The sequence below is a fragment of the Quercus lobata genome, chromosome 6 (assembly GCF_001633185.2).
Source record: "Quercus lobata isolate SW786 chromosome 6, ValleyOak3.0 Primary Assembly, whole genome shotgun sequence".
NCBI classification, from domain to species: domain Eukaryota; kingdom Viridiplantae; phylum Streptophyta; class Magnoliopsida; order Fagales; family Fagaceae; genus Quercus; species Quercus lobata.
In genome coordinates, this window is record NC_044909.1 from 33,117,803 (window position 1) to 33,131,660 (window position 13,858).

At 32.5% G+C, this 13,858-nt stretch overlaps 1 protein-coding gene across 1 annotated transcript; it reads left to right on the top strand.

The window, feature by feature from the left end:
* The first annotated feature begins 421 nt into the window (after positions 1-421).
* Positions 422-8,625, top strand: LOC115994044. Its single transcript, XM_031118056.1, has 4 exons — positions 422-530; positions 649-799; positions 7,845-7,928; positions 8,351-8,625. Exons 1-4 carry the CDS (start codon positions 491-493, stop codon positions 8,412-8,414), a joined length of 339 nt encoding a protein of 112 aa, XP_030973916.1. The 5' UTR covers positions 422-490; the 3' UTR covers positions 8,415-8,625.
* The last annotated feature ends 5,233 nt before the right edge of the window (positions 8,626-13,858 follow it).

The following is a 13,858-nucleotide window of genomic DNA, read 5'->3' on the forward strand; positions in this document are numbered from 1 at the left end:
ATGCATTCGAAAAGTTTAAGATATAAAGTATAATAAGAAATATAATTTTAGGTGATAAAGCGTTGACATAAAATCCTATAAGAATATGGTGCAAAACCCAACTTTTACACCCTCCAATCTTAACATGCCGAATCATCATATCACATATTAAAAAATAGGCACAATCACATTCGATCAATTTTAATACTTATCTAAAAATTCAACCCAACTAGAAATTTATTGAGATATTATTAAGCGTGATAAGATGTATTAAGTTTTTATTTTTTAAAGATGTATTGAATTTTAAATAATTATGCGGAATTTCTTATTAGATGAATTTTATAAAGCACGTATCGCAGTCCATCCCAAACATTACCTATTTAATAAGGCCCAGCCCAACCAAAAAGACAGAGAAAAAAAGAGGAAGTATAAAGCACGTATCGCAGTCCATCCCCAACATAACACAACACACACTCGGTCTCGTTTCAGATTCACGAGTCACGCCCATATAATGGCGGTCGCTTACTTTATGTACAGGCCTCTGAGATCCTGTATGAATTTTTTGTTTATTGATTAGTTTTTATTTAGCATGGAATTGGATTTTGTCTTTTGTTTTTTTTTTTTTTTTCCTTCCCAAACCCTAATTCCTCTTCTCATCCTGTTTTGCAGTGGTTTGTATCGGAATTGGTACTTTTCTTTATTGTCGCTTCCCACACGGGCCATTCCCTTATATTGACTCGCTTATTGAACGGTTTACAGCAGATGAATCTTCAATGGCAGAAAAAGAGTTACTAGCAAGAAAAAGAGAGGCAAAAATCAAGTATGTCTGCTTTTACGATTTAAATATGCACGTACTAACTTATCTACTCAATATGTGATTTAAACTCAAGTTGGTGCTTAATATTATAGTTGGCCTTTCCTTTAGCAGGTCTTAAGAGTTCTTGGTACTGTATATTTTTTCAAAATAGGTTTGGTTCCTTCTGGAATTTGGCATTTATATAGCGGCTGCTTTAATGGTAATTGTTTTTAAGGACTTAATAATAAATTAATAATGTTTATCAGACCTTTCAGTTGGATTTATAGGCTTACCCATTGTAGTCAAAGGCGAGTCGGGCGCTCACCTAGGTGCCTTAGTGAGGCGCTTGCCTTTAGAGCCTAGGCGAGCAAGGCGCTATCAAAAAAGTAAAAGGTGCTAAGGCGTGAGCCTCAGTTTTTTTTTTTTTTTTTTAATTGTAATTTATTTATTTATTTTTTACAGAAGTTTGTTGTGAAACCTACAATTAGATTATTAATTTAAAAAGGCATGTTAACTTAATTTGCTCAAATTTGTTGTAAAACTTATTGTTATATAGAAGCTTGTTGTAAAATCTATTGTTAGAATAACTAAAGAGCCTAAACCATATTAATCCTATTTGAAATAATTTGATAGACCTAATTTCTTCATGCAACACATTGAAATACATTTCATTATAATGTTTTAATACACTAGGTACATATGATTTAAGTTCTATTTGTATAATAAATATATTAAGAATTTGATGCCTCGCTATACTCGGGCTAGCACCTTGTTGTCGACTCATGCCTCAGGTGATATAAGGCCTTGGTGCCATAAGGTAGCCTTTCGCCTTTGACTACCTAGGGCTTACCATAGAAATGAGATAGGGTGGAAGTTATTTATGATAATGTTGTAGATATGATGGGAATGATACGTGTAAAGCACCAACAATCATGACTCATTCATGTTGATTCTTGGACTCACTTGTCATGATTGAATGAATTTTTGTACTTTCTTATGTGTTCCCACTTACTAGAGCTTTTTGTATGAGGAATCCATATAATTTGGGGTTGAACATGTGCTTATCTTGGATTTTATATTATGTCAGTTTATAACATGCAAGACATGAGTTCAATTGTGGTAATTTAGGAGTTTAATAGTTTGTCTTATTTAGTACAGTTTCAAAACTATTAAATCGGTGAATTTAAGGATTTTTGTAAGGAGATAAAATTATTCTATTTTTACTTTTGAGAATGGAATTTTTATTTTGTTCATGGAGGGGTAATTGAGTTTCTAATAGTTTGTTTGTTTGTTTGTTTGTTTTTTTTTGTTTTTTTTTTTTTTTTTTTTTTTTTTTTTTTTTTTTTTTTTTTTTTTTTTTAAAAAAAATTATTCAAAGTTATTTTCCTTCTACTATCACTTCATTCTACAAGAAAATTTAGAATCATGCAACCGAAGACCTTGACAATTTTTGTAACACCTTCCTTAAATCCTTCTTTCTTAATGATAACTCTTCCATCTCACCCAACACCTTAAATTACTAATTTTTCTTTCACTTGAACCTTATAAATTTACATATTTCTTTTGGTACATTATATATATATATATATATATATTTTTGATAAAAAAAAATCTAATTCACAGGAATCTTTGGGTGCGCATGCTTCTTAGATAATATGTAATGCCTTTTTAGTATAAGGAATGAATCCAGGTTGTTGGCATGCATCTCCTTAGTTCTGCTTAGCGTAATCATGATTGGACAGGTTAATTATTCATTTACTTGGTGGTTTTACATGTGGACAGTTTCTTGTGAATTGGAAGTCGAGGATTAGATCAGTATATTTTGTGTTGGTTAAACTATATTTGGGTCCCCCAAAATGTAGCCTTACCATCAATAAGGTCCTTGTAGTCCTTTTTTGTTTTCATCATTAAAGTCGTCTTGTGGTTCTTATTGTAGCAATGCTAAACCTTAAGTTTATAATTTGTTGTCAAGTTGGTCTTCACAATCATCATATTTACCATGGCCCCATAAACATGACGCTAGGCTATAGTTAAAATAAATGGAAAAAAAAATGGTAAGAAATCAAAAGGCAAAATGTGAAAGACCAATAAAAGACTTACATTCACAATAAAAGTCCCAAATTACACTTTGTCACTTTTACTATCAAATTTCTCTTATAATTACCCATTAAAGGGTATGAGTAGGATTGCATTATGCCTAATATGATAATGTTGAGATCATGATGGTGTTTTAATAGCATGATGACTCACATGACTATATAAAACTTCAACATGAATACATTATGTCCAAGATGGTGCAGAGGACGTGTCACTTCTTTCTTTTTCCGTAGATTTTGATTTTGGCGATCCTTTTTACCATTTAAGGCTCCTTCCCCCTAGGTTTTTTATTTTTTTTTTGGGTTCAACCTATGCAAAATTCTCCAACTTGATCTTGTGCTTCATTATGACCTCGTCCTATGCCCTTTGGCTACCAGTGTAGTTGTCCTTGGATCATAGTAGCCACTATTTGGGCATTGGTCCAGTAATCCTTAGCCCCTCCTTGTTGCAATATTCTGACGTTCATTTGTTGTCTATGTGTTGTCATCCATTGCCGGAGTCAACAATTTGCACAGTTTGTCCTACATTGTGTTTGATCCATTTTCCATCCAATCTAGTTGTTCATAGTCACCTTTAGCTTTTAGTCCAACCTGAAGGCATCACCAAGCTTTTACCTTGAGTTTGAGGGGGGAAGTGTTAAAGACACTATGGTTTATGTGTTTAAAGATGCAATGTCTCAAGCAGACCAAGTATGTTGTAGACCCAACTCGGGTTAACCTTATTGCTATATTAGGGTTTCTTGTATGCACCATCCTAAATAGTCAAAAAGTAGCCGATTAGGCTTTCTTCTGTAGATATAGGCCATTTGGTCGAGCCATCTCAACCTGTATTCTCTATATCTTGCTTTCTCTTCTCTTTTCAATGTTCTCTCAATGTAGTTATAGGCAATCTGTGCACTCGCCCAAGTGACTGCGGGAGGCAAGGCGCTGCTAAGGCACCACAAAGGCCCTGAGGCAAGGCGCCTTTACTGAGGTGCATGCCCTTGGCGCTTAGTTGAACGCTTGGAAATATGTTTGAGGCACTAAAAGCGATGCCTGAGTGAAGCTAAAGAGAAAAGCGGCATAAATGGCAGCTTTTGTAAATTAACACAACTTTTTGGGACATCTCTTAAGGGTCTAGAGGTTCAAGTTTCAAAATTTTTGTTGGCTGTTGAACATGTGATGCCGGAGAGGGTAGATGAAGCTAAGAAATAGAAACAGGGGTCTGAAGTTGTGGGGAAAGAGATTCAAGAGCTGAGGGGTTTATTCAGTTCCATTAATTATGGTGAATCATAGACAAAGCGACAGGGAACTACTAGGGTATAAGAATCTTATTGTTTCTCAATGAATTTGAAGATTTTATTGTGGAATGTGAAAGGCTTGAATGAGGGAGACAAAAGGCTCCAAATTAGAAATTTGTTGTGCTCATGGAAAGTTGATATTGTTTGTTTGCAGGAGACGAAGTTGGAGTTGATTACAAGAGGTTTGGTTAGAAGTATTTGGGGTTGTCCTTATGTAGATTGGTTATATTAGGGCTCTGATGGTGCCTTGGGTGGTGTTTTGATTATGTGGGATTGTAGGGTGGTAGAAAAAGTGGAGGAAGTTGTGGGTCAGTATTCGGTGTCTTGTAGATTTAAAAATGTAGGTGATCAACTTGAATGGGCTCTTACCAGTTTTTATGGTCCAAACTTAAACAGTATGTGGTATTTAATGTGGGAGGAATTAGCATGCATTTTTAGTTGGTGGGTGGAGATTTTAACGTAGTCTGTTTTCCTTCAGAGAGATTAGGAGCTGAAAATTTCACCCAAGCTATGCATAATTTCTCTGATTTCATTTCTTCTCATGGTCCATTAGACGCTCCTTTGGAGGGTGGCCTTTACACTTGGTCTACTTCTTCTTCAGTCTCTAGATTAGATCGGTTCCTTTTTCTCAACACTGGGATGTTTAGTTCCCTTACATATCTCAAAGCAGGTTACCTAGAGTTATATCTGATCTTCTCTGTTCTTTTAGATGGAGGGAATCAACAAATATGCGTTGACCTTTTCGTTTTGAAAACATGTGGTTGAAAGGAAAGGGGTTCATGGAAATGGTGAAATCTTGGTGGGAAACTTATTTTTTTCAGGGGACTCCTAGTTATATTTTGGCCATGAAGTTAAAAGCACTGAAAATTGGATTTAAAACAATGGAATGAAGTGGAGTTTGGTAATGTCAGCCAAGAAACAAATATTGTGGAATGAGTTGAATGCCTTGGATGTTAGAGCAGAAAGATACCTTTTATCGGGTGAGGAAAAATCTGAAATTGAAAAGACTACACTGTCAGTAGAAATCAGTTGGAGAAAGAAGTCAAGGTTGCTGAATTTGAGGGAAGGGGATTCTAATACAAAGTTCTTCCGCCACATGGCAAATTCTAATTGCAGAAATAAGAGTATTACAAGTATTACGGTTGATGGGACCTTGACATCTAATCAGGATAGCATTATTGAATGTATCACTCATTTTTATAGGAGTTTGTTCACTCGTTTTTATAGGAGTTTGTATTCTGACCAGCAAGTCTCTAGATCCTTCCCAGATGTATTAGTGTTCCCTAGGCTTTCTAGGGAGAAGGCTGTATGGTTGGAAAGGCCTTTCGAGGAAGCATAAATTCTTGAGGTAATAAGGGGCTTTAATGGAGATAATTCCCCTGGACCAGATGGCTTCCTTATGTCATAAGGCCATCTTTTGCCTTTGACTGCACTGTGTTATCTATTCTTTTTCTTTTGAGATTCTGACTTGGTATTAGAATGAAATTTGATCTCAACTCATTGCAAAATTCTAACATGTTTTCAACATTTAATTGTATTGGACAAAACTAAATTGGTGCAAACCACCACCCCAAATGCAGAAAATGCTTGGAGATCCAGCAATGCTTGAACTAAGCAATGATTTGAAAAAACTGTAATTTTCTTGCCTGCCTATATATATATATATATATATATATAGGACTTAAAAACTTGACCTGTTACCTAAATTTAAGGAATGAGAAAAACTTGACCTGTTAAATAAAATTTCAATGTCCGGTTGCTATGGATTTGTGGTCTATGATTTTGGGTTTATATGCAGTAAGTTGGGTTATGCCAAAGTCAGTTGTGGGGCTCCTTGCTTGCTGGCAAGGCAGTTTGGTCATCATCGAAATGGTCATATATGGATAGCTGTTCCCCATTGTTTAATGTGGTGTCTTTTGGAGGGAAAGAAACCGTAGGTGTTTTGAAGATGCTGAAAGATCCATACTAAACCTCCAGTTATTTTTCTTTAAAACTTTTTTGGGTTGATCATCTGTCTTGCGAAACCAATCATTCTCTTCTATCATTGATTTTCTTGATTCTTGTAATTTTTGTATTTGATCCCTGTACACTCCCTGTGTACTGCATGTCCCTTTTTTATATCAATAAATCTTACTACTTATTAAAAAAAAAAAAAAAAAATTCATTGTTAAGAATGATAAGAACCTGAATACATTGTCTTTGTTTAATTCCTTTGATAATTTTTTAGAGCATAGCACCTGCAATGAACAACATTTGAACCTCTTTAATGTTTAGAACTAGCATATTTCTTGACATAAGGGCAGTTTATTGTGCCCAACACATAGGCACTGACTTGGTATGAATTTCCCACACGGAAAATGTTTGCCTCCAAACAGTTTGGATGAATTTTTTTCCAGCCCAATACGGCCAATTAAAATGATTATCCACATGTTTTTAGCCACATGACCTTTTTGATGAATCATATGGTTTGTTTAAATAATACATGCAGGAAATTTTATAAATCACCACGTAATAAGCTGAAGAAGATTCCTTCAAATTGTCGGAGGAAACTATGTTCCTTTTGTCACCTACCATAATAAGGACGTGTTCTACACCCACTGATGTAGGATCTTTTAGAATTCAGCACTATACTAGGTTTCCTAATGAGTTTTAAGGATTGATGTCTAAGAGTTTTAGGTTAGAAAAGAATGAATATTGATCGCTGTTGTGGGGCTGTAAACAGTAAATTAGGAAGATAGAACACTGGGCAATCACACCCTCAAGGCTTTAAATAAGCTGCTGGAATTTTATTAATCAATCACTAATTAAATAACATTGACTACAATAGAGTGTTTTTATAGAGGCCCTTGTTAATCTGACTTGGACTCTAAATTACATATTCCTAGAATGAATAGGAATAATAATACAAACAAAAGGACTTAATAACTCTTAAACCAAATAGGACTCAGAACATAAAATAAGACTCCTAGACCTCTAGGACAGCCCTTTCCAGCTGGAAATTACCAAATTTCCCTTAATCTTTTTTAACTTAATTATAACTGATCTAACTGCTTCCCAACCTAAAAGACTCAATACTAAGACAATAATAACTAAAACAAGGTGCTAAGAAGGTTTAACATCAAAACTAGACCACAATTCTTTAATCTTTGTATATTTATTCTTCTTTTTCCTTGAGCTCTTCCTTGTCCGCATCACCTATACTCTCTCTCTCTCTCATTTATCTTCTTTATTATCCACGGGATAATTATAAGCGAAAGTAAATAAATGATGAGTATGGAGGGACCATTTATCAACAAACATCAAAGGAGGCTAGTGTCTTTTTGTCCATAGTTTAGGTCACAATATTTTTTTTAATAAAAAAGAGGAATGTTCAGTTAATAAAATAACAGTTTGAGAAGGACTTAATTGTTGTATATACACAAACCTCGGGGGGAGTATTATTTCATTAAATGTTTGGGCAGAGTGTGTTGAAACTCTCATGTTCTACGTTTAGATTTATGCTTGTTGATGCCTCAGGAAGGATACATGTCTATGGAATTTGCATATTTTTATGCCTTTTGGGTTTGTTGATATTGTATGACTTTTATTATAGAGATTTTGCATTGACATGGTGTTCCTTTTTGGCACCTTGGTTGAACAAATATGGTTGTTTCTATTATTCTTCTCATTCTAATTAAAAAAATCTCCCAACAGGATGGATAGAATCTATCACATAATTCGCAAGAAAGGAGGGGCAGCAAATTCTATGACTTTGGGGGAGTTGGCTGAGGATCTTAAGTAAGTCTTACAATTTAAACAATTTGGTTACACATGTATATTGAAAGACACTATCGGAACTTTACAATCTGCACACAAGAATCTACAAACTTGATCCATTTAAACCAAATGTAATATACTTGTTGGGCAAATTTTTTTCCTTAAAAACAGAAGGTAAATCTAATACTTCTGAATTTGGTACGGTGGTTCATGATTTTTTTTTTTTTTTTTTTGAAGATGTGCTACAGTTGAAGCTTTTATTGCTTTTTTGGTTTTCATTTTGTTGCACAGAAAAGGTTTAAAAACATAATTGTAACTCGTATCTAGTTCTTTATGGATTTCTCGCTTTGGCGATAGAATTGTCAAACTTTTGGACTAGAAAGTGAAATTTGTGTCTCCTTAAAAACAATTCTTAATGATTTTCAAATTTGCTTGTGGCCTAGGGACTTTGGAGGTATGTGGAGCAACTTGGCTGAATCTAAAGGAAACAACATGGCTGAATCTTAAGGACGAGTGGTTTGAATCTGGAGTTGTGAATAAACCGAATCTAAAGGAAGAAGTTTGAAGACAGGTTGATGTGAGACTAGGATATTCATGATTGATGCGCATTGCTTTTTGATATACTAGTTAGGGCAGCACGTGCCTTGCACATGCTAACCATGGGAAAAAAAAGTAGTTATTAGGATCAATTTTAGATTTTATTTGTATCACAAAATAAAGATATAAATAATTTGATTTTTAAAATATGTAGAGATTTACATTAATAAAAAAAGAGATTAATTTTAAGAATTTTGATAATTATATCATAAAAAATTAATCTCATTCGTATAAAACCGTGACAAATCATAGTCTGATATTTTATTATTTTATTTTGATCTATAACTTACATCTCAATAATTGTGAATATATTGTAATAACAACAAAATGTAATGTCTTTTTTAGTTGTGTTAGATCTCGGTATAATATTATTTTATTTTATTTTATTTTGACCCATAAGGTCACATGCGTCACAACATTTTCATAATATCTCTATGTATACATTGTACTTAATTACAATGTAAATTTATATCGTAGACACAAAAAAATTGGCAAATTTTGTACACATTTACAAAATTTGTATAAAATTTACCATTTTTTGTGCAAATGTGTATAATATTAACCACTTTTGTGTATTTACAATGTAAACTTACATTGTAAGTACAAAGCAAACATATAAAAATCTAAAAAAAAACAAAAAAAACAAAAACAAAGTTTAAACCAACTAGCATACTTGAAGGAAAAAAAGAAAAAAAAAAGTGCATCTCACTGATTGAATAAATCAAAAAACACCATTCATAAGTTTTTGGCTCTTTTTATGTAGTTAATAGATATGCCAGTTTATATAAATATTTAAAAGAAAAAAAAATACAAACCGATAACTAAAAAAAAAAAAAACTTTAGGCACTGTAGAAATTAATGTTAAAATGTTGTGGATTTAGTATTTTTTATTTGATCTATAAGAAACTGAGATCTCAACAATTGTGAAAATATTATGATAACAATAAGTATTGTAACATTTTCTCAAAATATTTATTTTTAGTTGTGGTTGGTCATAGTTTCATATTTTATTATTTTATTTTGACTTGTAAGAAATTGACACGTCAATATTGTGAAATTTATTATGTTAATATAACAATATATATATACCAGCTTATATAAATATTTTTAAAAAAAATTAGGCACTACTGTGCTAGTTGAATAAACCAAAAGTACTACACAATAAGTGTCGTAACATTTTCTTAAAACATTTATTTTTAGTTGTGGTTGGTCACAATCTCATATTTTATTATTTTATTTCAACTTGTAAGAAATTGACACGTCAATAATTGTGAAAATATTGTGAAATTTGTTGTGTCAGTATAACAATATATATACCAGCTTACATAAATATTTAAAAGAAAAAAAAAAAAAAAAAAAAACACAAACCGATTACCGAAGAAAGAAAAAAAAAAAAAAAAACTTTAGACACTGTAGCTACCATACTAGTTGAATAAACTAAAAGCATTACACAATAAGTGTTGTAACATTTTCTCAAAACATTTATTTTTAGTTATGATTGGTCACAATCTCATATTTTATTATTTTATTTCGACTGGTAAGAAATTGACACGTCAATAATTGTGAAAATATTGTGAAGTTTGTTGTGTCAGTATAACAATATATATATCAGTTTACATAAATATTTAAAAGGAAAAAAAAATTGTAACTACTGTAGCTACAGTGCCACTTGGCACTATAATTACTGTTCAAAACTTGGGGGAAAAAAAAAAAAACATAATGAACAAACTAAAAGTACAGTAACTTTTACACATTCACCTAAAGTGTCACAACATTTTCACAAAACATTTATTTTTAGTTGTGATTGGTCACAGTTTCATATTTTATTATTTTATTTTGACTTATAAGAAATTGACACCTCAATAATTGGAAAAATATTGCGAAATTTGTTGTATCAGTAGAACAATATATAAATCGTAGTCGCTGTAGCTACAGTGCCACTTGGTATTGTAGCTACTGTTCAAAACTTTAATAAAAAAAAAAGGCAAAGTGCCTCACCAAATTTGCACTGTAAATAAACAGTGCAAAACGTTGTTTGCACAGTGTAAAAACATTGTAGTGGCATAGTAGCAAACTTGGGGAAAAAAAAGTACATAATAAACAAACCTAAAGTACAGTAACTTTTACACATTTACCTAAAGTGTCACAACATTTTCATAAAACATTTATTTTTAGTTGTGATTGGTCATAGTTTCATATTTTATTATTTTATTTTGATTTATAAGAAATTGACACCTCAATAATTGTGAAAATATTATGAAATTTGTTGTATCAGTATAACAATATATAAATCGTAGCTGCTGTTGCTACAGTGCCACTTGGTACTGTAACTACTGTTCAAAACTTAAAAAAAAAAAAAAAAAAAAAAAAAAAGGCAAAGTGCCTCACCAAATCTGCACCGTAGATAAACAGTGCAAAATGTTGTTTGCACAGTGTAAAAATACTGTACCAAATTTGCATCGTAGATAAACAGTGCAAAACATTGTTTGTGCAGTGTAAAAATACTGTAGTGGCATAGCCGCTTTTATATATAAGATTATGCTGAAAAAATTATATTATGTTCCATGTAAAATACTTACTGTGGGTAGGTACTATTTGGGGAATCAACTTTATTTCATGTTATTAGAGAGAAAACTCTTGATCTCACCGCTTGATCGGTCAATGCAAATATGTGTTTGAAATTTATTAGGCCTTCAAATATATTGCTCCTATTAAAAATATACGTAAATAAAAAAAATTAGTTATATATAAATTACATAGAAAATATTTTACTTATATCATACTAATGTTTAAATAATTAGTGGGCGGCGAACTTTACCTCAAATAAATTAACTATTTTAATTATTAATAAGCGACATGAATAAAAAAAAATGATGACGTATAATACATACATATATTGAGTCATTTAAGGCAAGCAGAATATGTACTATGTGAGCGCATGAACATGGCATGGAGTGCACGAACACATGAAAAATAGTATAAGACATGTAGGGAACATAGATCCAAGCACATAGGCATATGAAAATATAGATCTAAACATGTAGACATATGAAAATATAGATCTAAACATGTAGACATAGAAACATGCATGTAAACATGTAGGAGCCTAACACATAGGCATGGAAGAACATGGGTCCAAGCATATAAGCATGTGAAAACAAGGATCTAATCATATGGCATGGAAATAAACACGTAACACATAGATCCAAATAAGGCATAGCCGACAGCATCATACAAGCATGTGAGCATGTAACCCTAACATCCACCTAGAACAAAAGAGGCACAAAACATTGGAAAACATGACATAAAACCTAAAACATGTAGATCTAAACATATAAGCATGTAAGGATATAGATCTAAGCATGAAACATGGTATAAAACATAAAAACAAAGAGATTTAAGCTAGAAACACAAATAAAACAAGAAACATGCTAAAGAAAGTAATAAATCATGTTATTCAAGCAAAAAATAGCAAGATAAATGCTAGAAAAAAATTTAGAAGGTTAGGGGTGTGGATGGTAGCTAAAAAGCTACATCCACACCCCTAAACCCCAAATCCAAAGTGTAGAATCAAGGAAAAGAAGATTGGGTATGAGAACAATATCTTGTGTTCTTTTGGTGAAGAGAGAAGGATCAAGAAACTTTGATGTGTTTTTTGTGTTTGGAAGAGGGAAAAAACATGTAGAAAACCAGGCAGAGAGCAAAACTTAGCAAAGAATGGTCCCCACCAGTCTGAAGGGTGTTTGGAGCTTTTTATAGCCTCGCACAAATTTCAAGGGCCGCCACCTTGAAAAGGCCTCCAATTGGTTTGATCTTGACACCCCTAGAAAGATCTTGACTTCCTGTTTCTAAAAAGGTATGAATCTTGAAAATCCAACGGTCAGATCAAAAGTTATAGCTCCCGGAAGTTAGTGGTGCATCGATCAGTGTGTCAATCCGGTTTTCATGATATCTTGGCTGTTCTAACTTCGATTTCGATCCATGAATAGTCGTTGAAATGAAAATTTGATAATTTTCGCAATGGCGTTAATTTCAACCCGTTCTAACAGCCAGATCAAAATTAGGGTTTTTAGACCCATCCGAGATCGACTTTAGGTCAAACCTAGTCAAAGCTCCGAGAAGCTCGGGTTTGATGTAAAACTATGAAAAAATGTTGTTTTGTGAGGATTTTGACCTCGTTTGACCTTCAAGCATTTTAGTCATTTTAGCTGAAAGAGGCATTTTGGGTGCTTCGATGCCCGAACAGGTTACCCCATGTCATTCTAAATGTTTTCGCGGCCCCATAAAGAGAAAAAAATATTTTTGAACTTTTTGGGGTCTGGCACGCAAATTGAAGGCGGACAAAATACAATATCAGCACCCTACCATCCAAAACACCGAAAAACATAACGAAAAAATTAATAAAATTTAACAATAATTAATTGGACCAATTAGGAGAACAATTTTTTGTTGATAATCTATTAATATTATTTTCTTTGCAGAAATTGAAATTTCATCCACCTAATACATATTATCAAATAAAAATTATTAGCAAAATCTAAAAATTAAATTTCTATATAGCATTGTTATAAAATAATAATAATAATAATTGAAATACAATTGCAAAAGCTAAAATATGTCATACATCCGATTATTTTCGTTTGACAAACTTTTGCTTCTTTTTTTGAATAAATGACATTATAGATTACTTCTAATACAACTATTAAGAGTATTTTGTCCACCTCAAAGGATTAAAAAATAAACAAAAATTAGTAAAGTCTCAGTTTAACATCTAAATTGATTACCATTAAAAAAAATAAAAAAAATCAAATTCTAACTTGCAAAACAACTAATTATTAATCTAACCCAAATCAAATCAATAAGGAAAAAGAAATTGTGATCGGAATTTAGCAACCTTAAGTCCCTAACAACTTGTAAGATATGAGCATATGGACAAATACGAATGTCACACCTCTGGCTGGTCAAGAAGAAATGTTGGCTTCAATTTCGAGTTCATTAGAATTTGTTTCAGATTCCTCATAAAATTCATTTGGAGTCCGGTCAGTATGCCTAATTACGTCCTTGCTAGGATCATTAGCTTCAATATCGAGTTCATCTGAACTTGTGTCAGATTCCTCTATTCCTCGTGCATATCATTGGAAGTCTGGTAAGTCTCCTCATGCTTTTTTTTTTTGAAAAGAGTCTCCTCATGCTTGCCTGCATCTTTATTAGAACCAACAATTGCTGGAAGATCCTCAGCTCGAATTTTAACACGTTTTCGTTTGAGATGTGACGATTAAATAATAATAACAAAACGAACCATTAGTAGATGTTAACAATGTAAAGTGAGAAAGAAAGACTGAATAGTCTGTATA